Source organism: Marmota monax, unplaced genomic scaffold (genome assembly GCF_021218885.2).
Source record: "Marmota monax isolate L192 unplaced genomic scaffold, Marmota_monax_Labrador192_F-V1.1 WCK01_AAM20220418_F8-fsc00006, whole genome shotgun sequence".
Lineage (NCBI taxonomy): Eukaryota > Metazoa > Chordata > Mammalia > Rodentia > Sciuridae > Marmota > Marmota monax.
This window is the reverse complement of record NW_026693712.1, coordinates 8,684,322-8,711,971: the sequence shown is the minus strand read 5'-3', so window position 1 is coordinate 8,711,971 and position 27,650 is coordinate 8,684,322. Positions and strand designations below refer to the sequence as shown.

General features: G+C 41.4%; 1 protein-coding gene and 1 pseudogene across 2 annotated transcripts; one reads left to right on the top strand and one right to left on the bottom strand.

Annotated features, from left to right (window-relative positions):
• Positions 1-61: 61 nt before the first annotated feature.
• On the top strand, positions 62-24,592 carry Smim3 (small integral membrane protein 3). 2 transcript variants are annotated; one of them, XM_046460282.2, is made up of 3 exons: positions 62-350; positions 18,419-18,491; positions 23,307-24,592. In XM_046460282.2, exon 3 carries the CDS (start codon positions 23,318-23,320, stop codon positions 23,498-23,500), a length of 183 nt encoding a protein of 60 aa, XP_046316238.1. In that variant the 5' UTR covers positions 62-350; positions 18,419-18,491; positions 23,307-23,317; the 3' UTR covers positions 23,501-24,592. The 2 variants fall into 2 exon arrangements, with proteins under 2 accessions (XP_046316238.1, XP_046316237.1); XM_046460281.2 differs by lacking the exon at positions 18,419-18,491 and having other exon boundaries at positions 68-350.
• LOC124103592 (H/ACA ribonucleoprotein complex subunit 3-like) lies at positions 13,383-13,576 on the bottom strand (annotated as a pseudogene).
• Positions 24,593-27,650: the final 3,058 nt, after the last annotated feature.

Here is a 27,650-nt window from a genome sequence, read left to right as displayed (position 1 = left end):
CTGGGGAGGAGCTGAGCAAGGTTTGCACCCAGGCTGGGGGCCGTGGCTTTCCGGGGGCGGTCCTCAGAGGCCCGGCATTCCACAGCCACTCGAGCGCCGCGCGCTGGGGGTTGAGCACTGTCCTAGCAGTGCCCGAGCGCTCCTGGGCTCCGAGGAGCCGGACTCGTTCCTGGCGCTGGCTGGGGTTGAGATTCTAGGGCTGGGGGCCGCTTCCGGCTGCCGGATCCCGCTTGATCCTGGATACCTGGAGAAGCGCTGGGCAGTCCGGGCGCCAGGAACTTTCCGCAGACCTGCTGAGATCCGGCGTTGGCGGGGGCCTCAGGGTTTGAAAGCAGCACCGCGGCTCCGGGGTGAGTGAGGCCATGGGGTGTGGATTGTGGGGCTCCGGTGGAGTGGACCTCTTCAGACTCGCGACCTAGCTCTTAGCTGCTCCTACTCCAGTGCCCTCCCAGCGCTCCTCTTTCTGCCATCGCCTCCCTCATTTCTTCCCCTTCACTTTTGCATTTCTTCCTCAACAATCCCACCTTGTGCTGTCAGCCCCTAAGTCCCAGCCACTTTTTGCACACAATCTTGGGCCCTTAGGGAGGCTGGAATTTGGATCGGGAGCCGCAGCCTTACTCGCAGAAGGGCTGCTCCCAGGGTTGCCCTGCTCCTGCGATTTCGGAAAGCGGTCCCCCTCCTCCGGCAGAGGCTGCCCCTCTTGGCTACCCTGGCCCGCCGTCAGGGCTCAGCCACCCAGCCTGAACGCGCTTGGCCACTGCGCTGGATTTTGTCTTTGAAGCCAAATCAGCGGGCCGTCTGTCCAGCTTTTCTCAGAACTCCACGCAGAAAGTGCCGGGAGTTTGGACTGATGGGTTCTAGCCCCGGTTGTGTTCCTAGCTGCTTCACCATTATCTGTCTGTGTCTTGTTTCTCCATCTGTGAAGTGAAGAAAACACACTTCGCTAACTGAAAGCAAGGAGAAGGTATCTTGGAAAGGAGCCCTTCTCCCAGGTTAACTGCTCCTTAAGTTAGAATGGCTGGTTCTTTTAGAATCCTTGCCCCCATCCCCACCCCTCCCCCATTTATTGAGTGTTGCACTCCCCATCTGTCCTTATTTCTGAGCCATCCTCAGCACTTGGCACAGAACATGGCAAATTGTAGCGCTCAATACATGCTCACTGTGTGAAAAGACAAAAGATGGGAGCCACGAAAACCTGAACAAATGTCAGGAGTTGTTATTCGGACTGAATGGGCTGGCCTTTCATTCCCGCAGCCTCCCCTTCCCTTCCTGACTGGTAGTTATCCCTGGCTCCTGAGGGCTGATGATTCTCTGGATTGTGTAGACAGTGGAGCAGGCTCTAGTGGAGGAAGCTGCTCAGTCATTAACTTATCAGAGAGTCCTAGAACATCTGCTATGATCTGTGGTGTCACAGCCAGAAGGTTGGTGAATGTCTGATTGAAGTGGGTGGGGGTGGGAAGAGCAATTCTCTGTGGGTTAGGAGTTTCTCTGAGTTACCATGACTTAGGCAATTTGCCCTTTCTGGACTTTATCTTCCCTGTCTGTAAAATGGGAAGTGGGAGTGGGGCAGATGTGTTATTGTGGGTGAGCATAGCGAGCTCTGTGGGTTGTGTGGTGCACCCATCAACCATCTGAACACATGGGAGACAGCCCAGACTAGCTTTAGGACAATCTGCTCTTTTTCAGTGAGAACAGAAGAAACTACAAAGTGCTTCTCTGTTCTAGTGGAGACATCTTGTTTCCAGGTCTTGTGGGTTGTGAATCATGCTGTGGGGTGACAAGGCATGCTCCATCAAGCTCCCACACTGACCTTTCAGGACCTCAGAACTGTGGGGCTCCATTTCTCACAAAGTCTGGGGATTCCCCCTCTCTTGTGTAACTGGAGGAGACTGGAGCTGTGATGAAGTGTTAGAGACACAAAACAAATGACAGGCTCTTGGGGCTATGGTTGGGTCAGATCCTGGGACTAAGGGGTGACAGAACAAGAGTGTAAGGAGTAGTCACAGCCCAGATCATTCCCAGCTGTTTTCTGATACTCCTCTAAATGTGTGCTTCTGTTTCTTCTCTATGGATTAAAACATACAAATGAAGGATATATCTCTAAGGAAAAAAGGTCTTTATTTTGGTTGTTCTTACACTATTGTCAGTGGGAAGATAGATGGACACAAGTTTTACTCTCCAATGTTTCTAGAAATAAGTCTTGACATCACCACACTCTGCAGCCCTCCACCCACATTGTCCAGGCATGCTGAATAATGGAATCATAATTCTACTTGACATACCATGAGCCAGGCATAATTCTTTTTTTTTTTCTTCTTCTTGGTACTGGGAATTGAACCCAACATTGCTTAACATCCACATTCCTTCAAACTTAATTTTTTTTTTTGGTACTGGGGATTGAACCCAGGAGTGCTTCACCACTGACCCACATCCCCAGCCCTTTTTATAAACAGGGCCTCACTAAATTACTTATGGCCTCGATAAGTTGCTGAGGCTGTTCTCGAGAACTTGTGATCTTCCTGTCTCAGCCTCCCAGGTTGCTGAGATTATAGGCATGTCCAACCTCACTCATTTGGTCTTGACCACAGTTCTATTAGGGAGGGATGATCATTCCCTCCATTTAATAAATGAGGAAACTGAGCTCCAGAAAGAGGAAGCAACTCATCCATGATCACACAGGAAGTGGCAGAGTGAGGTTTGAGTCCAGGCAGTCTGACTTCAGGATCTGTCCTCTGAACTTCATTGGAATTTGGGGGAAGCAGGGTTCAGATCTTGCCTCTGTTACTTACTTGCAGGATGACCTGGGGGAAATCAGGTGACAATTTGACAGTGTACTAGAAGGTCACTAGCCCTAGTCCCCTTATAGCTCTTTAGGGGGGCAGAAGGGGAGTCTCAAGAGAGAATGGAATGGTAAAGTCTGTTGGGTAGCCAGGAAGGGGAACAGGTGAGAATTAGAATTGCCTGGCATATTAAGCAATAGCAAGCCAGATTCAAACTGAGTACATTGCTTGATTGTGTGTAGCTTTCTTATTTTATTCGTTTGTACTATGATTAGCTGATGGATCTATGTTTTGCTGGTGACCCCACCATACAAGATCAGGGTGAATGAAATAGAGGAGGGACAGGTGATGCAGAGAAAACTGAATTTTCTAAATCAGTTTCAACTAATGATGACAAGTGTCTGGAACAATTGTCACTACTTCTGATCCCTTCTCAGACAGACCTTGATGATCAGAACTTTTCACCTTATCTCCACAAGGCCCTGGAAACTTAAAAATTTTTTTAAAAAAATGTTTTGATTATACATTATAATTATATATAATAGTCGGGCTCATTTTGACATATTCATAAATGCATATAATATAATTTCCTCCATTTCAATCCCCAGTACTTCCCATTTTCCTGTCCTCTTTCCTCCCCCTGATCCCTTTCCTCCACGTTGATGGTCTTATTTCTGTTTATTTATTGCTTTTAAAAAATTGGTACATTAAAATTATACATAAAAATGGAATTCAATGTGATGTATTTATACATGCACATAATTTGGTCCATATCATTTCACAGTTCCTTTCCTTTCCTATTCCTCCTCTTTCCTCTATTCCCTTCCTCTACTGTCCTCCCTTCTATTTTCATGAGATTGCCTTTTTTAAATTCCTTGCTTCTCTCTTTCTTCCAAATAATGAGAGAAAAATCTGATTCCCGACTTTCCTTTTTTTTTGGTACTGGGGATGGAATCAGGGGCACTCTGCCACTGAACTACATTCCAAGTCCTTTTTGATTTTTGATTAGTGAGACAGAGTCTCACTAAGTTGCTGAGGTTCTTGCCACGTTACTGAGTTTGGCCTCAAACTTGTGATCCTCCTGCCTCAGTTTCCTTAGTTGCTAGGATTAAAAGTGTGTACCATTGACCCTTGAATTTCTGAGTGTGGCTTATTTTACATAACAATGTTTTCCAGATCCATCCATTTACCAGCAAATAACATAATTTCATTTTTCTTTATGACTGAGTAGAGCTCCACTGTGTATATATACACCGCACTTTCTTTGTCCATCCATCTGTTGACAGACATCTAGGCTGGTTCCATAACATGACAATTGTGAACTGCACTTTAGGTATCACTGGGGACTTCCGGTATCACTAGAGTATGCTTCTTTCAGTTCTTTTGGATAAATACCAAGGAGTAGCATAGCTGGGTCATATGGTGGTTTCATTCTTAGTCTTTTGAAGAATCTCCATACTGCTTTTCAAGGTGATTGTTTGTAGTTTGCAGTCCTACCAATTATCTATAGGTGTTCTTCTCTCCCCATATCTTCACCAATGTTTGCTTATTTTCTTGATGCTTGCCAATCCAAACGGTGTGAGATGAAATCTCAGTGTAGTTTGATTTGCATTTCCTTGACTGCTGAGGATGTTGAACATTTTTTCATATATTTACTGGCCATTTGTACTTTTTCTTTTGAGAAATGACTGTTTACTTCATTTGTCCATTGATCGGCAATAATTATTTGTTTTTCTGGCGTTTTTTAAGTTCTTTTTTATTTCAGATATCAGTCCTCTGTCAGAAGAGTAGCTGAAAAGATTATCTCCCATTCTACAGATTCTTTCTTCATGCTTGTAATTGTTTCCTTTGCTGTGGGGAAGCTTTTTAATTTGATGCCATCCCACTTATGGACTCTTGGTTTTATTTCTTGAACTTTAGGAGTCTTATTAAAGAAGTCAATGCCTATATGTTGAAATGTTGACCCTGTGTTTTCTTCTGGCAGTTTCAGTGTTTCTGGTCTAATATTTAGATCTTTGATCCACTTTGAGTTCACTTTTGTGCAGAGCGAGGGATAGGGACCTATTTTTATTCTTCTACATATTCAATTTTCCCAGCACCATTGGTTAAATGGTGCTTTTTGTTTTTTTGGTGTTTTATGTTTTTTGGTGCCTTTGTCAAAGGTCTCTGTGTCTTATTCTATTCTATTGGTCTTCATGTCTATTTTTATAGCAATACCACCCTATTTCTGTTCTTATAGTTCTGTAGTATAATTGGAGATTGAGTATTGTGATAAGATCTCAAAATCTTTAGCTCCCTGCTCTGGACTGCTTCTACCAATTGAAGCTGGAGCCTTCTGCTGGCTTTCCCAGACTTCTCACTTTATTCCTCTAAGGTAGTTCAAGAAAGAAACAAATGGCAGAACAGGAGACCCTCTGTTTAGTGTCTTAGACGTTATCTTAGGAAACATCTTGGAGCTTTTAAAAGATTCCTTTTCTCTTTATTTCACTCTCTTCTGTTTTTTTCTTAAATGGTTTTCAACCCAATTTCATCCTGGAACTAGGGATAAAGCTGTGGTGGAGGCAGAGTGTCATGAGAGTGATTGGTCTTCCAGAGGGGACCAGACTTTCTGAAATCACTTTGTCCATTCTTTCTAATGGACTGGCAGCAAACCTGTCCAGTGGGAAAGAGTCATTTACTCAGGATCACACCACACCATGTATTCATTATCTAATGCAGCAATAGCAATTTATGAGTCTTGAATTTAGCAGCTTTAAACATTTTTTATTCAATTATAGTTTTGAAAGTCAGAGTCCAGTATGGGCCCCATGAGAATAAAATCAATCAAGGTATTGTCAAGCTGCTTTTTTTGTTGTTGTTCCCTGGAGGTTCTAGGGGAGAATTACTTTCCTGCTTATCTGAGTTACTGGAAGAATTTACTTTCTATGGTTGTGGGGCCACAGGTCACTACTTTCTTGCTGGCTGTAAATAGAGGACCTTTCCCAGCCTCTGGCAGATTCCTTGGCTCTTAGTTAGCTCCCTGAATCTTCAAGCTAGCAAGAGTGAATCAATCCTTCCCCTGTTCCATGTCTCTAACCCTCTCTTCTTCCTTGTTCTTAACTTTAACAGTTCATGTAATAAGGTTGGGTCCACCTGGATAATCCAGGGTAATCTCCCCATCTCAAAGTCCTTAACTTTAATCACATCTGCAAAGTCCCTTTGGTCTGTGTTCTAATGTCTCTGCCCTCTCAGTCATGCTTCCTTTTTTATGTTCAAGGTTCTGGGGATAAGGACATGGATATCTTTGGTTTGGGACATCTTTATTCTATTTGCCATATATGTGAGGCCCTCTTTGGGAGAGAGACTTGTTTGGGATCACTCAGTGATGCAGTGGGTTAGCACCACATTCCAGTACTTCTGTAGCTCTGTCATGGCCCACCCTGTGGCCCCTCTCATGGAGAGTCTCCTTTGTGAGCCCAGCACACCATAGCACTTTGTAACTGGCAAGTGACAGTGATGGATGGTAGTGGCTGAAACAGGATGCTGTGGATTTGGCCTGGGTTTTCCCTTCTACTGGCTCTCTGTTGGCTTTTGAAACTGTATGATTGGCTTGTCTGATAGAACGTGTAGTCTTAGACATCGCTGGTTGCATTTATGATCTCTTTGAAACAAATGTGCTGGTGTTTTTCCATTTTTTCCCCCAGCCACAGAGAAACAGATAGAACCCAGGCAGGGAACAGGTCTTTAACCCGCTACCAATTTTGGAGGAGACAGGGACCAGTTGGAGTGAAATGAGAATAGAGTTTTCCCCAGAGACCTTGGGTCATTGGAGAAAGTTCTTTGATTTGATTCATTTCACATTCTTGATAGTTTGTGTGCCCTGTCTCTTTCTTCCTCCGGCCCCCCCTTTTTTTTTTTTTTGGAACAGAGGTCCCTAGTGAAATGACTCCATGATGGGCCAGCAAATGTTTGAGGCTGACTATTACACAATGGGACGAGAGCTGTTTCCAAGAGTAAATGTGAGGCTAAGATGTCCTCACACTGGTTTGGTCATGTGAAACCCACTTCCTCCTCCATTAGCCTCCCTGTCCTCTTATGAGAACAGAGAAAAACGTTTTACACCATGGGCAGCAAACTTCCCTTCTCCCCAGTGTCCAGCTCCTGCACACAGGGAGTCAAAACTAGGAGTGTACCAACCCAAGCTAGTGAGCAGCAGGGAATTGAAGGGCTTGATTCTGAAAGGCCAGTGCTCTGCCTGGTGCATGCACAGAGTGATCTGGAAATAAAGAAGTCCCTGTAATCTTTCCTGAATGTTCAGAGTCTCCAGAAAATGACAAGATGAGAGGATGTCATTTTGTTTTGGAGATATGGTTGTGATTTTAGGGTCATTGGAATTTCCGTAGGGATCAGGATTCTTTCTGGACCTCCACCACCAATTATGTCCCATGAGTTGAGCTCAGATCTGAAGTCACCCAGTTTTCCCATATTCGTGCCTTCATCCATCTTGTGTTTATTGGCACTGACAATGTGCCAGGCCCAGGGACAGGTGCTGAGAATACTCAGGTCTTCCGTTCTTTGCCTATTTTCATTTGAAGGGTCAAAGGAGCAAGGCTTCAGCCTGATAAGAGTAAAAGTCAAAATAGATAAACAAGTGGCAGATGAGCTAATTTGTGAAAAGTATATGAAGAAAATAAAATGAGATATGAGACAAAGAATGTCTGGTGGGTGAGAGTGGCCATTTAACAGGGTAGTTTTGGAAAAACTGAGCAGTAACAGTTGAGATCATGGACACTGAGGCCCTGGGCTGGAGGCCATTCTAAACATTCTTTGAACTCTAAGAGCAGGGGACAGCAATAGTCTTTAAGTGGGATATGCCCTTGGGACACGGGTCATTATGCATCCCTCTGGGTGTCTGAGGGTGCCCATGGGTTGTCTTCTCTGTCTTGAATGCTCCTTTCTTTCCTGGCAATCTTACAGACTCCTTCTGAGGATGGAGTCTTGGAAAGTGGTCCTTGGAGGCGGATGATGCTGGATAAGGAGGCCTGTTGTCCCCCGATCCCCCAAAACTATCATCTTCACGGTTCTCAGCCTTGCAGAGTCTGGAGTCTTTACACATACCCAGCCTCCCTGACTCAGAGCTGGTTCCCGCTGCCTCCTCTCTGGCCTCTGTATCTGGTGGAAAGGAAACAGCAGTGGCTGTGTCTGCTCAGAGCTCTGGCAGTGCTGGCCTAGGGCCATACCTACAGGATGCCACCTGCTTCTCTCCGCCTTTTCTCTCACTTTGGGATAATTCAGCTTGCCTGCTAAGCAGGAAGTCTTTTTTTTTTTTTTTTAAATTTATTGCCCTCTCCTCCATGAGCTCCTTGGCAGTAAAACCAGTTGGATAACCATTGGCAATCTCTCAAAAGTTAACTGTTAGCGGCAGTTTGGAGTAGAGGGGTGTGCTGTTTCCGGTAGAATGTCAGAGCTGGGGACAGATTTTCAAAGGCTATTTGCTTATGAAGCATATCACTGTGGTTTCCTACATTGGACTCAGATCAGTCACAGAGCAGTCACAGCACCTTAATGAATAGTAAGGCCTCTGAACTCTTTTTTTTTTGTATTGGAGATTGAATCCGAGTGCTTTACCACTGAGTTAAGCCTCCAACCCTTTACGAATTTTTATTTTGAGACAGGGTCTTGTTAAGTTGCAGAGCTGGCTTGGAACTTGTGATCCACCTGCCTCAGCCTCCTGAGTTGCTGGGATTAGAGGCATGTACCACCACACTAGGCTTTTGAACTCTTTAAAAAAACAATGTTTGTTTGTTTTTTTCCTTATCAGTTATACATGACAGCAGAATGCTATTCAATTCATTGTACACAAATGGAGCACAACTTTTCACTTCTCTGGTTGTATACCAAGTAGGGTCACACTGTTCGTGCAATCATACGTGTACCTAGGATAATGATGTCCATCTCATTCCACCATCTATCTCCATGCCCTCTCTCTGAACTCTTTTTTAAGAGTTCTTTTTTCCTGTGTTCACTATTTCAAGTTTAATTCTGTGAAAACCTTTACTTTATTTCAGATATTGTCTTGAGTGCTTGTGTTATTCAATTTTCTGCTACTGTAACAAATACCCAAGAACCACTGAGTCAAGTCTCCAACCCTTTAATAGGATTAATAAACCTGTAAAGAAAAAAGGTTGATTTTGTCTGATAGTTTGGAGTTTCCAGTTCATGACTAATTGGCCCTATTACTTTGGGGCCTGTTGCTTTTGGGTAGGTAGCACATCATGGTGGAGCAATCTGCTTACCTCATGGCAGCCATAGTAAAGAAGACAGGAAGAGGAAGGGGCTAGGGTCTCAGTGTTCCTTTCAGGGGTAAACCCCCTTGACTGAAGGCCTCTCAGTAGGCCCTCCCCTCTTAAAATTTCAACTACCTCCAATAGTACATTTAACTCATTTAACCTCAACAGCATCCTAATGAAGTAGTATTATCATTCCATTTTACAAATGAGGAAACTGAAGTTCAAGGAGGTTAAGCCTCTTGTCAAAGCCACCAGGACTACACACGCCCCCAACACACAGAGACCTCCTCACAGCTGGGCTTTGTTGATGTCTATTCCGCCTAGCCTGCCTTTCCTCTCATTTCTTCCTTTTGAATTTCAGTTTATACTTTCAAACCTATATTGAAAGCCCCTGTTTTTGTGGTCTTTCATTTTACTTAGGCAAGAGAAAGGAATGAGGATTGAGCCTCTGTTATGTTGCGGGATGTAGATGTTGTGTCACTTCACCTTCATGGCAGGACACTGTGCTGTAGTACTTTTAATGTCCCTCCTTCACGGAAGAGAAGGTCAAGGTTCAAAGATTCTTATATAATTTTGCCGAAGTCTCACCTCTCATGAGGGTGGAAGACAGGGTTCAAATCAAGACCCTCCATTCTAGAATCCATGCTCTTGCTATTTCATTCCTCTTTTCTGGTGGTGAGTGGCTTATACCATCAGCGTAGCATTCCAGGTATTTTGCACTGCGCTGCAATTAGTGATTATAATGGATATCTGGTTCTTTCAAAAGAGCGTGAACTTATTTAAGGGCAAAATCTGTATTTTTTTTTTAATGTCTGTCTCTTAATCCACTCCTATTCAACTGGAGGAATAGGTCACTTTAATCACTCTGTTGTTAATTCAAAAAAATCATTAATATAGATTATCACGTAGCTTGTTTATTTTGTATTGCTATAACAAAATACTCAAGGCTGGGTGAGTTCTAAGACAAGGTTTATTTCGCTCACAGTTCTGGAAGTTCAAGAGCATGACATCAGTATCTGCTTTGCTTTTGGTGAGAGCCTCATGGGAGAAAAACAGAAAGGGAAGTATGTGTCAAAAAGGCTCAGCATGTGGTATGGCCTTGCTGCGTAACAACTATCTCTTGTGGTAACTAACCCACTCCTGTGAGATGGGCATTTATCTTTTTTAAGAGTGGCAGCCCCAGGCCCTAATCACCTCTGGGTACTGTATATTGAGGACCAGCTTCCAGCACAGGAGCCTTTGGGGGCACAAACCATATCCAAACCATAGTATCCTCTGTCATCTTTATTGATGAGCTAAAGACATGGTCCAAGTCTGGGATGTTAATATACTAGCTGAAGGAATGGAGGCTATTTATTTGCTGAGTTTAGTGAGTCCCTACAGCCAGGAATTTCTAACCATATTAAGAATTAACATTTGTAGAGTGTTATTCTGTTAGAACCCTGTTCAATGCTGTGTGTGATTTTCTTATCTAATACTCTTCATCTTATGAAGCAGATAACTATTTTCCCATATTTGGTTATGTTTTCAGTCGAGTAACTAGAAGCACGAGGAAGTGGGAAGTAGCATTTAAGGTTGCTAAGCCAGAAAGTGGTGGAGCCATATTTAAATCCAAGCAGACTGGCCTCGGAGTCCGGGTTTTTAACACGACTCTGTAGCGTGACTCTAAAGGAAAGAATCTCTTTATATTCCTTCTTGTTTCAAAATATTCTCTCCACTTGAAAGAGTTTCCATGGCCTTACGAGAATATAAGATCTTGAGGATTTGTTGATTTAATAAATGTTTACTTAGTACCTCTTCCTGAGTAGAGGAGGCATTTTGGACAGAAGCAGGCAGGAGCTGTATTGGGTGACGTCAGTGCTGGGGCAGGGTTGGAACCTAGGTAAAGTTGTCTCTGCCATTCTTCTCCCTCTTGTTCTGTGTGCATGTGGATTTTCCCCGTTTGGTAGAATCTCCCACCATAAGTGGATTCTATTGCCTTTTCCTCTCTTCTCTGATGTTTGCATCCACCTTAGGAAATAAGTGACTTACAAGGTTTGTCCATTACTATCTTCAGTGGACTCATTTGCATTTGGGCCTCAAGCCAATGGATGAATCGTAAATGTAGGACTGAGTCACCAATTCTGATGGCTTCTGTGTGTGTGTGTGTGTGTGTGTGTACATTTGATCTTGGAATACCACTCAGCTCACCTTTTGTGACATTCTTTATGGCTCTGGGCCTTCAGCAATCTCACATGCTCTTACGTAGCAGAAAGACACAGTCAGGAACCTGCCTGGCTTTCATTGTTTGCATCAGTTTATTGTACCACCTCTCTACCACTGTGTTTTCCAGCCAGCACCCCACTTGACATCCTCCTCCACCCCTGCCCCCCCAGCTCCCATCTCAAAAAGATGATGAAGGAATTGAAAACAGTTCTGCCAGACAGAGCCCGAGTTCTCTTAGTTCTGCCATTAGCTTACTCGGGCCAGTCATTTCCTTTCTTAGGCCCTCATTTTCCACAAGCATAAAATGGGAGTCAGTTTACATGGTTTAAACTGGATAGTGTCTGAATTCTGTGCAGATTTCTAGAACATCCTTAGTTTCATTTCTACAGAACAAAACCAGTCGGATATATAGAATGGCTGCGTTAGTTTTCATTGGTGCATAACAAGTAATCATAAACTTAAAATAATATCTTTATTATCTTATGGTGTCATTAGGTCAGGAGTCCAAGCACATCTTAGCTAGGACTCACAAAGCTGCAGTCGAGGTCTTGGCTAGGTTGCTTTCTCATCTGGAAGATTAACAATCTGTCTCCAGCCTCATCCAGGTGTGGACCGGATTCTTTTCCCTTGCTGCTTTAACATTCATGGTGCGTCATTTCTTTGAGGCCAGCCAGAAACTTGACCTGAGGGAAATCCTAAGCTTTCTTTTGAAAGATTTCCAACTGTCCCACTTTAGACAAACTTTTGATTAAAGTCATCTAAAATCTACTCCACAATGAGGAATGAATAACTTTCAAGGGTTACCAGTACCTTCTTCATTAGCTGTATTTGTAACTGGGCCTTCAGCCAAAGTGATTAATAGGAAGAGTGGCATTTTGTACATCAGTGATTCAGTGGAACCTTAAATTACATCTGCAAAGGTCCTTCACCTTTGCTGTATAACTGGGGTAATACTAGGAGATAGAATTCATGGGGACCATCCTAGAATTTTGCATGCCATAATTGCTTTCTAGTAATATATTATTTATGGTTGTACCTGAAACGTGCTAGAACAAGCTCCCTATTTTCTGAGTCAGGTCAAACTAATTCGCTTGAGAAATTAGTTCAAAAGTTACCTGTTCCTAGACTAAAACTATTTTGTTTGGAACTTTAAAAAAAAAATCAAAACAAAAAACAATATGTTACACTTTCTTTTAATGTAATTATTAATTACATTAATTTTTTTCCCCAAAGCATTAGATGAAAATAGTTATTCTCAGAGGAAACCTTTTAAATGTTAACTTTTCATATTTAATTCTCTTTGATGTGTTTTTCCTTTTTTGGAAACTGGGATTGAACCCAGGGGTGCTTAACCACTGAACTGCATCCCCAGCCCTTTGAAATTTTTAAATTTTGTGACAGAGTCTTGCTAAGTTGCGTAGGGCCTCACTAAGTTGCCGAGACTGGCCTTGAACTTGCAATCCTCTTCCATTTCCTTCCATAGCCACTGGGATTACAGGAGTGCACCACTGTGCCTGGTTCTAGATGATTTCCTATTGGAAATAATATATTACAGACACTATTAATTTAGGAAATCTTCTATGTCCATAGTTGATTTTTTAAAAAATATTTTTAGTTGTAGGTGGACACAATAACAATAAAAACAAAATGTACATCTATTTTTTTTTTTACAAGAGACATGGGGATTAGAAAGGTTGTTATTGTCTACCACTGAGCTACAACCCCAGCCCCCATAATTGATTTTTAAAAACCTTTTTGTTTTGTATTTGAGAGACATATGTTGTAACCTTCCAATACAGTATTGAATTTGTCACTTTCTGCTTATAATTCTGCAATTAGGTACATAAAAATTAAAGATAATTTTACCTCTCTTGTATCTTTGGTAATCCTTCCCCCCAAATAATTTAATCTTTAATAATGTGGCAATAATTCAAAATATGAAAAACATGTTACCTTTAAAAAGACGCCACCATGATGGCCTCATACAAGCATGATAAAGGCAAGGAGGAGACTGGACTCCCAGTGGTATGGGTGGTAAGAAGGCTTCATGCTCACAGATTGACGCCTTAGGTTACAGATTCTCCAAAATGGAGCAGGCAACAGAAGAGACATGAAATTTAAGGGACCCTCAGAGAACACGGTATGGTTGCTGGGTCATGAGCACCTTGAAGCATTTCTTGATGATGATTCAATGTCATTAGTATTTGTTGTTGGGGAGAGCCGAGCAGGATGGGCTGAGCAGGTCTGTTGCCCTAAAGGGTCAAATGCCTTCAATGTTTAGACCTGATCTCCTTGCTTGTTGAGGTAATACTGGAGAAACATGACCATGTTTAAACCCGAGGCTGCAAGCCTGGTTATACTTTTTGCTTAAGTCTACTTTGTGTGATAGTCATATAGGTCTACTAGTTGACATAATTCATAGTTCCATGGTGTTTCTTTAAAAAATTTTAAATATATTTTTAAAATTTTTAGTTATGGATGGACACAATATCTTTATTTTGTTTACTTATTTTTATGTGATGCTGAGGACTGAACCCAGTGCCGCATGTGTGAAGCAAGCGCTCTGCCACTGAGCCACAACCCCAGCCCTTACATGGTGTTTTGTTTATACCCTTTTAATTTCAACCTTTCCTATCCCCATGTCTCTTGTAAAAAACAGATGTACATTTTGTTTTTTATTGTTATTTACTGGAATAGTCTTTGTTTGGATTTAAGTCTGCCATCTTTCTCTGTGTCCCATCTGTTCTATGCTGCTGTTATTTTCCTGCCGTTTCCCTACCCATGGAAGTTGTGTGCTCTTTTAGTATTTTTCTTAATGACTAAAGATTATGTTTTTTTTTGATTATTAATCCCATTTGAAGATAACTTGTCTTATTTTTCTGTTATCTTTGGGTTTTAGCAGATTTACTAATTTGTGCTTAATTATGGATTTATAGTTATTTTTCAGTGCCATTAAATGAAAATGTAGTTATTCTCATTCCATCCTTCTAGGAATCCCTAAGGCTTCTAATTTAGCTTGTGGATTGATGTCTTTAGTTAACTTTGGAACATTCCAAGCTATTCTTTATTCCAATTTTGTTTCTGCCCCATTCTCCTTTCCTTCTGGTGTTCCAGTTACATGGGTATTATATATCTTGTCACTATTTCCTGTGTCCCTTACGCAGTTTTCAGAATTTTCTACCCTTTTGTTTCTTTCTGTTTCATTCAAAGGATTTTTCTTTATCTATCCTCCAATTCGCTAATTCTCTTTTCAAGGGTGTCTACTTTGTATGCTGTTAAGCTCATCTATTGTATTTTTAATTCCTTAAATTATATTTTCAGTTCTAATATTTCTATTTGGCTTTAAAACTTTTTAAAAAATGTGATCCTTCAGTTCATTAATCCTCTTTTCATCTATGTTTGGTATGCTATTAAGTCTACCTACTGAATTTATAACATCTACTATTTTATTTTTATAATTTCTACTATTTATTCTGCAGTTCTTGTATTTCTGTTTGGTTCTTTGAGAAACCTGATGTGTTCTTTATTGTACTTTCAAGTTCTCTATAAAAATTCATATCCTTAGATTTTTTCCCCCCAAACATAGTAAATAAGTTTATTCCGTGTGTGTGTGTGTGTGTGTGTGTGTGTGTTTGTGTGTGTGAGAGAGAGAGAGAGAGAGAGAGAGAGAGAGAGAGAGAGAGAGAAAGAGAGAGATAACTCCAATATCTGGAGCCCCTAAAGTTTTTTTCTATTTTCTGCTTTCTAATGGTTTCACTTTTGCCATGTTTTCCCCTCCATTTCTGGTTACTTTTGGTTATGTATTGGACATTGTAGATGAAAAAAAAATGAGTCTTGTCATGATGTTCTTGTTTCCAGAGAGGATGTATGTTTGCTTCTGTCAGGTACAGGAAGGTACTAGAAATGAAACAATCTGAATCAGTTTTAGAAACTGATCATTCCAGCTGGTTACTGTCTCTGCGAGGACAGTTGTATTTCCAGGTCACCCCTAGTGCCAAGGGTGCTCCTGAGTTCCCAGCTCAAAGTGCAGAGGCTCTCCTTCCCCTGCTTTGGCTGTCTTGGACTCCAGGTTTTGTCCCCTGAGCTTTTTGAGTCTGTCAGAAGCACTATTCAGTTTCCATTTCCCGCTGAGAGAAATGCTGCCCCAAATGCCAAGTTCACCTCCCTGGAGTTTTACTTCTCCCAGATCTTAGCCTGTTAGTCTTCATTGTTTTGTTAGTTCTTAGTGATTTCAAATAGATTTTTTTTTTCCTTTTTGCCTACTTTTCTAATTGTCTTCAGTAAAAGGACTTGTCCAGTTGTCTAGTTTGCCACTACTAGATTTGGAAATCCTGATCTTTGTAAACCATTCTTTTCAATCTGGAAAAGCCTTTGGTGAGAAACAATGGGTATCTGACCTGAACTGAGAAGAGAGCTCTGGGTCTGACCTGCTCTGTGCTTATACATGAGGGTGTGTGTGTGTGTGTGTGTGTGTGGAGGGGAGTGGTGGGTACAGGATCAGGAGACCTGAGTTTGAATCCTGTTCAAACTTTATGATCTCTGGCCAATTAACTTCTCTTAGCTGTAGTGTTCACAGCAGTAAAAGAATATGTCCCATATAGGATTATTGTGAAGGTTTAATATGTTAATGTATGGGGCAAGAGTAGAATAGTACTTAATATTTGCTTTTGCTATAAGTTTGCTAAACAAAATAAAGCTTTAAAGAGATTTAAATGAATAGCATTTGTTAACTGTTGGTTTTTATGATCATACATTTGAGGAAACAAGGGGAGGCTACTTTACTTCTCTGTGCTTCTTGGAAGTAAAACAGTCATAATGAGTAAGTCATAGTTATTCCTAACAGAACATCTTGCTTATAAGCAAGTCCTTGACAGATGAATAAATAAATGACTATTCTGGGCAGAATGACTTGTTCTAATAGTTCTCAAACAAAAGTAAAAACAATATCACCCTGTCAGAGAAGAAAAAAGTTGCTTGCTAAGGAATCTCATAGTTGAAAAGTGAATAGATAGTATAGCATTGTTGCCTTGAGTCCCCTTATTCTAAAATTATCCACTTGTGGGAAATTTTTATTTATGAAATGTATTATTTTTTCACATAACTAGAAAATTGGTTGTATCTTGAGATTGGTTGGAACAATGATTCATTTGCCAAAGAGCTTAGTTGCTTAATAAAAAGAGTACCAGGAGTAGAATTTAGAATTCGTCTAAACACACAGTAGGACATCTCCTTTCCTGCCTGAAGGAGATCAAGTGGAGAACTTGATAGATTGGATGAATTTTCCACCTTTAGAAAAAGTACAAAATTTCCCTCTTTAGAGACTCTACTCTTTTTGCCCTTACACTTAATCTTGTTAGAGGATACAATATTCAGCATTTTGTGATTATTGATTTTTCCTTTATATTGGCTAAATTTCTTGAGTCCTGTGGACTGAGGAGCAGCAGTTCACTGAGTTAGCAGTGCAGGACCTGATAGGGGGGCATGTTTGGTATCAGTGGCTTCTCTGCTGTGAGCTCAGGGAGGTGTTGAGGCAGTTTCTTAGACAAATTTACATTGAACATATGTCAAGCGTTTCTTATTAATTAATGAGGTAAATAGTAGATCAAGGATACTAGTTCAAAATAAGAGGGGTTCAGGCCTGGCTGCTGTTTTCCTTCCCAGGGTTATTGAAACATAATTTTCTTATCAGTGGACAGGGTTAAATTTGTGACGCAAATGGTTTCGGCTAAATCCCTTCATGACCCATTAATCAGAAATAACAAACAGTCTATCTGTGAAGCAAATTATTAGCAAAGTAATCTGTGAGTATTAATTAGATGTATCTAGAAGAAAGTTTTGAAGCCCTGATAAGGAGCCAGTGCCCTGGATGCCAGATAAGATCAAACAGAAGTCAGCTCGAAGAAACTTCCGAGTTCTGCTTTTTTTTTTTTTTTTTCCCAAGCAAATTCATCCAGCATGAAATTAAACATACTGACTATATGATTTGCATACTTCTTATTTTGGGGACAAATTTTTTTCTTTATTAATAGTGTCTAAAAACCCTCCTACATGGGGAGGAACAGCCTGTAGAAAGACACGTGTTTGAGGACTGGAAAGAGGAAACAGGGAAATAGAGTACCCTGTGCCCTCCTGACCACATGTCTGGCCAGCCTTAGAGTCCTGGAACAGTAGCTGTGGAAGGTCCAGTCCCTTGGAAAACATCGTGACCTGCGGTTTTCTAACTGTGTTTGGGGAAGCCCAAGGAGTCAAGAGGAAGCTGAACAGCTGTCCTGGACCATCACGTAAGCAGACTGCACTACAGAGGGACACCATAAAACAAAAACCAAAAACTGGGCAAAATTATTTTCTCAGAAGAAAAAAAAAACCCGCTTGAATTTCATACCATGTAAATTTTGTGTGTTATAGTTTAATATTGCTTTTAGTTTGAATTGCATATTGTAAAGTTTGTGGGTATCCTAATATCTAGTGCGTAGGTTCCTGAGGATATTTATCCTGCCTTGCTGAGTAGGTAGGAACACAGCCCCATCCTCAGTCTCTCTGCATTTCTACTAGAGCAGAGACTGTGACTGTGGTTTTAAATATGATTTCATTTGCACAAGAGTAATATTGGTCTAGGATACCGGTTACAGAAAATGTTTCATTTATTCACCTACTTGCTTTGCTTTTGTTTGGTTGTAGTTAGGAACAGTGATATGATCAGATTATGTATTTCGATGATTATTCTGGAAGGAGAAAGGAGTGAAAGTGGTAGGGGCCCCAGGACGTCCGTTTCACTGTCTATAAAACAGGACTGGCTGTAGCTGTAGTATTCCATGATCAAGTGTGGATGAGCCTCAAAGCCTGCGTTCCTGTAAATGACAGGTTTTGCTTAGGAAAATCAGTCAGGGAGATTATGTATTCCTGGCATTTGGAGTCCCAGTGACTGTTTGATGTTAATGGATTTACTGGAAAGTGCTTTTGCGGGGTTCCTCTGGCTTAAGGCAGGCTTGCTATTGATGTAAGTAGGAGACCACAAAGAATGGTTTCTCCCACCCTCATCCTTCTTTAACCATTTGCAGTTTGCTGGATCCTGTGACTCATGCTTGTGTGTCTGAGATCTTGGAGAAAATGACTCCATCTCCACCGCTGAGTCAGGGCCGGCCTCTGCCTCTCCCTCCTCTGCAGGCCCCAGCCTGATCATCCTGTGACCCTGGGGACCCTTGCCAGAGGCTTCTCCTTCATCTTGGAACTTGCCCAGGTATGGCCAACCTGGCTACAAGAGCCCCTAGAAATCAGTTCCCAAATCTTAGTGCTAGAAAAAGTTTGAGAGACCTTGGTGATGGTCGAGCCCAGGACCTCCCAAACCTGGCTGCGTATTCAGATTACCTGAGCTATGGGGAAAAATGTGCCTTCCCATCTGCTTTTTTTTGTATCAGGGATTGAACTCAGGGGCACTTGATGACTGATCCACACCCCCAGCCCTATTTTGTATTTTATTTAGAGACAGAGTCTCACTGAGTTGCTAAGCGCCTCTCTGGCTTTGAACTCGTGATCCTCATGCCTCAATCTCCTGTGCACTGGGATTACAGGTGTGCACCACTGCGCCTGGCCCATCTGCTTTTGAGTCTCATTCACTGAGTCTGGGTTGGGACCCAGAAGTCAATTTTTTAATACTATCCTGAGGTGATTCTCATTTACTATGTGGGCAATGTGGGGGAGATGCTAGTCAAAGGGTACATGTTCATTTCAATTAAGCAGGAGAAAAATTGTCTTTGAGGTGAAAAAGATAACTTATTTAATAGCTATTTAAAAGAATCTACATTGGTGAGCTCCAGTGAGATATTAGTGTTTTTAATACCATCCTAAGGTGACTCTCATTCATGGCATTTGGTAATCTTTGATCTAGTCTCATATCTTAATTTTATTTAAAAAGTATATATGTATTTACTTTAAAAAATATATATATATATATTTATTATTTTTGGTATTGGGGATTGAACCAAGGAAAGCTTTGTGACTAAGCTATATCCCCAAATCTTTTAAAAAATCTTAAATTTTGAGACAGGGTCTCACTAAGTTGCTTAGGGTCTTGCTAAGTTGCCGAGACTGCCTTGAACCTGTGATCCACCTACATCAGCCTCCCAGGTGCTGAGATTACAGGCATGTACCACCACACCTGGCTTTATTGACCCTTTTTAAATATGAGAATTTTAAATAAAACTCCCCAAATCCCATTTTCCCCTCAATGGGGTAAAAAGATTAGAATACATACTTATGTTTAGAAAATTCAAATGGTATAAAAACATGAAGAATGAAAAGCCAAAATGTATCTTATATTCCTGGTCCAACTTCCCAGAGGGTAACCACTATTAACCAACCTTCCTTGGGATTATACTCAGAAATATTTTTCATGGATATGATCTTACCTATCCATCTACTTAATTCTAAAAAGTCTGAACCCCCCCCACCACCACCAAAAAAAAATCATCCTATGCATTCTATTTATTGTTTTTTCAACTTAAAATATTTTGGACCTCACCAATGTTAGATTCCTTTTAATAATCATTAAATATTATTATTTTCACTCCATAGACTTACATTTTTCCTCCTGTTTAACTAAAAACATTGTATCCTTTGACCAACATGTTTTCCCCCAACTCCCAAACTCCAGATATCAATATTTTGCTCTGCTTCTAGGTGATTTTTTTTTTTTTTTTGCTTCCATAGATAAGTGAGAACATGTAAGTTTTTCTGTGCCTTTTTTATTTCACTTAGAATAATGACCTACAGGTTTGGCCATGTTGTCACAAATGGCAAGTTTTCTTCTTTTTAAAGGCTAAATTGTATACCATTGTGTATATTTACAATGTTTCTTTATCCTCTCATGTTGATGGACATTTTGGTTCATTCTATAACTTGGCTATTGTGATTAATGTTGCACTAAACATGAAAATAAAGATGTTTCTTCCACGTATTAATATCACATCCTCTGGTTATATACCCAGAATTGGGGTTGCTGGATCATAAGATAGTTCTGTTTTTGTAAAATGTATGTGGAACATTCCTGGTGTGTACTCAGCACTAAATATTTGTTAAATGAATGAGTGAATGTATGACAATTGCTGCCTGGTATTCCATTTATGGTATTAGTTCATTTTTATGTTAATAACAAAATATCTGAGGCAGGCTAACTTTATAAATAAAAGATGTTTATTTAGCTTACAGTTCTGGCAGAAGGGCAAAGGGTGCATCTGGTGATGACTTTCTGGCTGACAGAGTCAAGATGTAACAGATGGGGTCTCTTTTGGTCTCTCTTCTTATAAAGTAACCAGGATTCAATTATGGGGGCTGTACCTCGATGATCTTGTATGATCCTAATTACCTCTAAAAATTAGCCCCACCCCCAAATATCAAAGTTAGATTAAATATCACCCACGTAATACCCTCCATTGGGGATTAAATTAACTCATGAACCCTTGGAAGACACACTGAACCTATCTACACCATAGCATATTGGTATGTCCCACTTTACTATTTGCAGACACTTCTGTGTTGGCTATGATAACAGATAAAGCAGAATCACCCGTGCATGGGTATCTTGGGTACTTATGTAGGGTGGCAACAGTGCGCATTGAACCAAAGGCATTAGAAAATGAAAGCAGTGACTGAGTAAGAAAAGGAAATAAAACTGGAATGGGGAATTTTTTTCTGGGACTTAGGGTTACGGAATTACAGAACTTAGGGCTGGGGTTGTGGCTCAGTGGTAGAGTGCTCGCCTCACACGTGCGAGACCCTGGGTTCAATCCTCAGCACCACATAAAAATAAATGAATAAAATAAAGGTATTGTGTCCAACTACAACTAAAAAATAAATATTAAAAAAAAAAGAATTACAGAACTTAGGTTTAGAGAGAACAGTAGAAGGTTGTTCCTGCCTCTTGCCCTCTGCAGGGAAGGGACTACATCTTTGGTTGCCAGATTCTGCACTGAAGTAGCTTGGGGAGCCACAGTGAACTCCCTGGACCGAGGGAAGGGGAGCTGCAGGGTCTTTAATATTTTGGGCAGAAAGACTGATCTCAGACATCATACAAAGTGGTATGTTACAGTTAAACTTGAAACATACTGCATTTCTTTTGGTGATATCATCTTTTATGAAGTTAAATTTTTGATGGTTGCCATGATACAACAACTGTTGGGCAAAAATTACTGTGAAATAAGAAAAGAGGATAGCACTGTCCAAAGTTTGAAAAGTTCTACAGAGCCCAACAGTGCACACATTCCGTTAGTACGTAACTAGTTAAGAATGAAATAATATTTTTTTCTTTTAAATTGTGTGTTTTCCAAACAGCTGCTAAGGTGTTAGGACACAGATACTTATTGAACTGTTTCAACCTAACTATTTAGTATATAGGACTTTTAGGTATTTCTTTTGGCCCAGAATGCTGTGAAAAAAAATAATTAAGATCCTAAGGTTGAATAAAAGGTGAATAAAAAATAATTAGGGATGACTGATTTACATTCTGTTTTAGTCAGATTTTTCACTGCTGTGACTAAAAGACCCAACCAGACCAACAGTAGAGGAGGAACAACTTATTTGGGGGCTCATGGTTTCAGTCCATAGACGGTGGCTTCATTCCTTAGGGCTCGAGGTGAGGCTAAACATCATGGCGGAAGAGTGTGGCAGAGGGAAGCAGCTCACATGATGATTGGAAAGCAGAGAGACTCCACTCTCCAGATCAAAATATATACCCCAAAGCCACCATTCCGGTGAACCACTCCCTCCAGCCACACCGTACCTGCCTCCAGTTAACTACTCAGCGAATCCCATTAGGAATCAATTCACTGATTAGTTTAAGGCTACAATCTAATCATTTCTCCTCCAAATCTTTTGGCATTGTCTCACTTGTGAGCTTTTAGGGGACACTACATCTAAACTACAACACATCCTCACTCATCTGAATTATTTTAGCTGCAATGGAGAGACACCAAATGAGCTGTGGGTTAAGAAGAAACAGGGAATTATTGGCTCCCATAACTAGGGTGTCCAGGGTTACAGATGGCACCAAATTCTCTGAGTTCAAGTGCTCACATGAGCTTTGAGGCTGGTCTGTCTTTCCATCTAGGACCAACTCTCCAAATGTAAGTAAGGCAGTCCTGGGCCCTTCCTTTCCAGACTCACATCCTTTTATTTTAGCAATCCCAAGAGAAATGATCCTTTGTTCCAAGAGCTAGTGCATGAAAATATTGGGGAGGACCTTAGTTGACCATCCTGGGTCACTTGCCTACCCCTGAATCCCCTGAATATGGGGATTTGAGTGGGCAAAGCTAGGTTGCATCTCCATCCCTATGCTTAGGTAAGGTCCCACCTAACCCACAGGTAGGTTCTCCTTAGAAAAGAGGAAGATCTATTACAGGATAATAAGAAAGGAACAATGGACAAAAACAACAAAATTTTCATTTCACAGCTGAGGGGAACAGACTGGTAATATGGTGGTTTAATAAGTAAGTGTGGAAACTCTGGAGTGCCACCCAGCTGGGTTCACTCCTTGGTCAAATTAGAAGCATGTCCTTCTTTCAAAGATTTGACTCCTTCTCTGTAAATTGGGCATAAGGGAAGATAAAGGTGAAGAAACAAAACATGGATCATTATTATAGTCCCTTCATCACAGGTGGTCGATGTGAGTTCTGAATGAGTAATAGGAAGTCCCTTGCAAGACATGGTCATAGGAAGCCTTCAGCAAGGAAGCCGTTACAATTATTGATCAAGAGACCATAAGGATGCCAGGTGTAGTGGCACCTACCTATAATACCAGCAGCTAGGGAGGCTGAGACAGGAGGATCACGAGTTCAAACCTAGCCTCAGCAATGGTGAGGCACTAAGCAACTCAGCGAGACTCTGTTTCTAAATAAAATACAAAATAGGGCTGAGGATGTGGCTTAGTGGTCAAGTGCCCCTGAGTTCAATCCCTGGTACCCGCCCCCCAAAAAAAATAAAATAAAGAAACCATAAGGATCACATGCTAAAAAGTGACCCAAGCCTCTGACTGCTGATTTTCCTTTCCTGTGTGTTGCAGAGTGAGGCGGCATGGATGCCATCAGCCAATCCCCCATGGAAGCTGTGCTTCCCAAGCACATCCTGGATATCTGGGCCATTGTCCTCATCATCCTGGCCACCATCGTCATCATGACCTCCTTGTTGCTGTGTCCAGCCACTGCCGTCATCCTCTACCGCATGCGGACTCACCCAGTGCTCAATGGGGCTGTTTGAGAACCACCCAAAGCCCCGGCAGGGACGAGGATGCAAGTCCCTTGCCCCAGCCTGTTCTCAGCAACACAGTGGGAAGGACTTGGGAGGTTGCATTCTGGTCTACCTCTGTGAGTTCCGGGTTCACTGGCTTTCAACCAGGGATCATGATCTCTGCCCTTCCTACCTCATAGGGTTGTGAGAACCAAGTGACAAAGCTGTTTGAGAACAGTGAAGCCACCACAGATGTCCAGGTGTCACGCCAAGAGCTGAGAAGCTTTGAAGAAGCCAAGAGCCTAAAAGCTGGTGATGGCCTTTAAGGTGGTGAGGGAGACACTGGGGACACAGCAGCCTTTTCCTGTGCCCCTCAAACCAAGCGAAGGGTACCCTGCCCCCATTCCCAGGGGCTAGAAACACACTGGCTCAGGATTGGTTTCTTTGAAGCATCACTCCCTTAAATTTTCTCCCTTGTCAAGGAGGGCAGGAGCTGAACATGGCAGGGAGAAGGGAGTTGAGTTAAGCTGTCCAGAATCTCTTCTGTGCCCAAGGTTTTGCCCCTGTATACTCTGGAGGAAGGCTCTGCCATTGTTTGGCAATGCCCAGGGAGTTAGGGTTAGGGGCTTCTTTCTGCAGGGGAGTCTCATTTCTCTGTAGCTTTGCCACTCAGGCAGTGTTGGAAAATGCAGGGTGTCCAATACCCTGCTCAGCTTTCAGGATCTGCAGTCCCCAAACCCTGTGTGCCCCACACTAGAGATGCTACATCCCTCTGTCCCGGCTCCTGCTGTCATTAGCTCCACATATACTCCTTACTCCCTCCCACCAGAACTGCAGTCAAATACAAGGTATTTGTATTTTAAGAGACGTTCTCAAGACTTTCGGAACTAACTCAAGCCAGTGATGATTATTTTAGATGCTATGATTTGTATTTATATAGAGATATTTCTGGACCACTCAAGCTGTTTGATATCCACATCAGGAGCATCCTGGGATTTATTAAACTATGTAACAAGATAGCACAGATATTAGGATATTATTGTGTAAAAATGATGCTTTTACTTTGATCTTATTTCATTGACGTACACAACCAATTTCCAATAAAATACTAGAATGACCTTATCTGATGTCTTTCTTTCAAGAGCACCTTCTGAACTCAGAACTCAGATAAAAGGATTCCACTGAGTTTATGGGCCTTAGTGACTATTTGGATGGAGGAACAGAAGGAAAAACAGGAGAATCACATTAACTTCCAGGGTTCTAACTTCAGAAAATGGATGAAGTTATATGGTTTACACAAATAAATAATTCCAGGGGTTAAAAACTGATTTTGGATGTAAGATAATGGATTTAGTACTGGACATGTTGAGTATGAGGTGCCTGTTATGCAGGTGGACACTTTCAGGATGTAGTGAAAATCTTGCTTTATTCCTTAGGGAAGATTTTGTGGCTGGAGTAATGGTTTGGGAGATTGTTGTATATGGTAGGCATGCTACTCCAGGGGACAGGATCAGAGTATGCAGGCCAAGAGGAGTGAGGTGCTAAGTTCAGAATACAGAGAATGCTAAATAGAAGTGGGAAGGGAGTCAGGAAAATAATTATATTAGTCAGCTTCTTGTAATGGTGTCCAAAATACCCAAGAAGGCAACTTAGATGAGGAAAATATTTATTTTGTTTTATTTTATTTTTTGGTACTTGTAATTGAACCCAGGGGTACTGAACCACTGAGCCACATCCCCAGTCTTTTTAAATTTTTTTTTTATTTTGAGACAGTGTCTCACTAAGTTGCTGAGGCTGGCTTTGAACTTGTGATCCTTCTGCCTCAGCCTCCAAGCTGCTGGGATTACAGGGGTGTGCCACCTTGCCCAACAGGAAAAGGTTATTTTCAGCTCACTTCTCCCAGGAATAGCACTGTAGTGAAGAAGTCAGAATTAAGGGATTCAGAGAAAGAGCTGTAGAAGGAATTTCCATCTTGTCCATTTGACTTACTTTAACAAAATACAGTAGACTGAATAACACATAAACAATACAAATTTATTGTTTACAGTTCTGAAGGCTATGATGTCCAAGTTCAGGACACTAGCAGACCCAGTGTCCACTGAGGGTCCTTCCCTCAAAGATGGAGCCTTCTAAGTGTCTTCACATGGTGGCAGGGTACTAAAAGCCCCCTCAAGCTTTTACAAGGGCACCAATGTCATTCATGAGAGCAGAGTCCTCATGACCTAATCATCTACCACAGGCCCCACCCCTCAGGATCATCACTTTGAAGGTTCCTGTTCAACACATGAATTTTGAGGGAGACACAAACATTCAGACCACAGCTGGGAATACATATTTGTGATGAGATTCTGATTGGTTTGCTCAGCATTTCTTCCAACTCCTGGTGTGCATTTCTGGACGTCACAGGCTGGAAAGTGAAAAACTACATCAAGGGTGAAAGCCTGCACTGCCCTCACAGCCCTGGTGCTAGAGATTCCAGTGTGCTTGGAGGCTCTGCTGTTCAGACGCCTGCCTGCCTGCCAGGTTTATTGTGGAGCTCAGTGGAGCTGGGAGGGACGTGATGAGGTGTGAGGCATTCACAGTGCTGGTGGGACTCCAGCTGCATCAGCATGGCTCTGAGGACAGGCTGGTAGCTTTTTGATACCTGGATGGCAGATGAGGTGGGACAGTCCTGCTGCCCACAGCTGAGACTGTAGCTTTCTTATTCCCTAAGCTCCCAATGGTCACACTGAAATTGCAGTTCTCTGAGATGGCCAGCTTCACAGTGCTGATCTGGGAGGGATTCTGGTAACCCTTACCTTCTCTGTTCCTCCAATTCTCTCAATGAATTTAAGCACATATTTTCCTATGCTGAACCTTTTTGCTTAAGCTTGCTAGAGTACATCTTGATGGGTCCAGATGGAAAAATCTATTAATTATTGGCCTAGCTGTTTCACTTCCAAGTCCAGCATGTGGTCTGGCATCAGTGAGGAGAGAACTGTGTTAATGAGGGGCAGATGGGTTTGAACAAATAGAGATGCCAAGAGGCTTTTGGTCTCAGGGTCTCAGAGAGGTCCATGAGTGGTGATGGAATGAGAAATTTGCCAACAGTTGCTGGAATGAAGACTTTAAGAACAAGGAGACAGTTATTTTTGGATCATCCAAAAGTGTGAGACAATGTATAGAATCTTTTGACAAAAAAGAGTGAAAATAAAAATTTTAAATCTATATTTGTTAGCTACCTGGAGAAGTAGTCTAATAATAAATAATAATAGAGTTCCAAATTGTTTTATCTATTGATATTAGTGCTTACTTTATTTTATTCAGCTCTGAGGAATGATTTATATCCGTAAGTGCAGGAAACATATGTATGCTCGTAGGTAAGAACAATACATGAATATAATTTTTATACACTCCCAATACATGTTTTCCCATGTAAGATCCTTACTAATATTAGCAGAAGTAACATTTTGGGGAGACAAGGATATTTGGTAAATCAGACAGAATACTACTTATTGCTATAACTAAAGAGCCTTAGTGTGTTTTTCTCTAAAATCCCTCCACCACAACCCCAACTCCAGAAATAACCAACTCATTGGAAAATGACTAGGAGGAAAAGAAGAAACAATTGCAACATTTATACAGTCATAGAGGAGTGTTCTGGAAAACATAGCAAAATAATAGGAAAAAAATTATAACAATTAAAGCACAATTTGGTATAAATGGTAAGCAACAAAAAATAAAGTTCAAAAATGTACCTTTTCAGTGGCACCCCCAGCATTTTTATATAATGGGCTAAGAGGGGATAATTTTCTTGGAGAATGTAACATGATTCTACAATTTTTCATAAACCTTTATGTAAGACTGGGAAAAGGCCAATTGCTCCTGCAAAAAAAAATTTGCGGGAACTACAAATAGAGTTAATATTTTGAACATATATGCATCCAAACAAGAATGGCAAGGAGCATAGAGGAGATCTAGACAACTTTAGTTGGGGCAGAGAGATTATAGTAACAACTTTTTTTCTTGTCGATATTTCATTAGTTACAATTATCTATAATAAAATTATGAATGCATATATTGTCACTAGTGAATTTATTCCTGTGATATTTGTTTCATTTCTTGTTACACGGTAATTCCTGCTATTGTATTTCAAACGTAAACTGAGTTCCTCAGATTTCTTTTTTAAACTAAACCTATG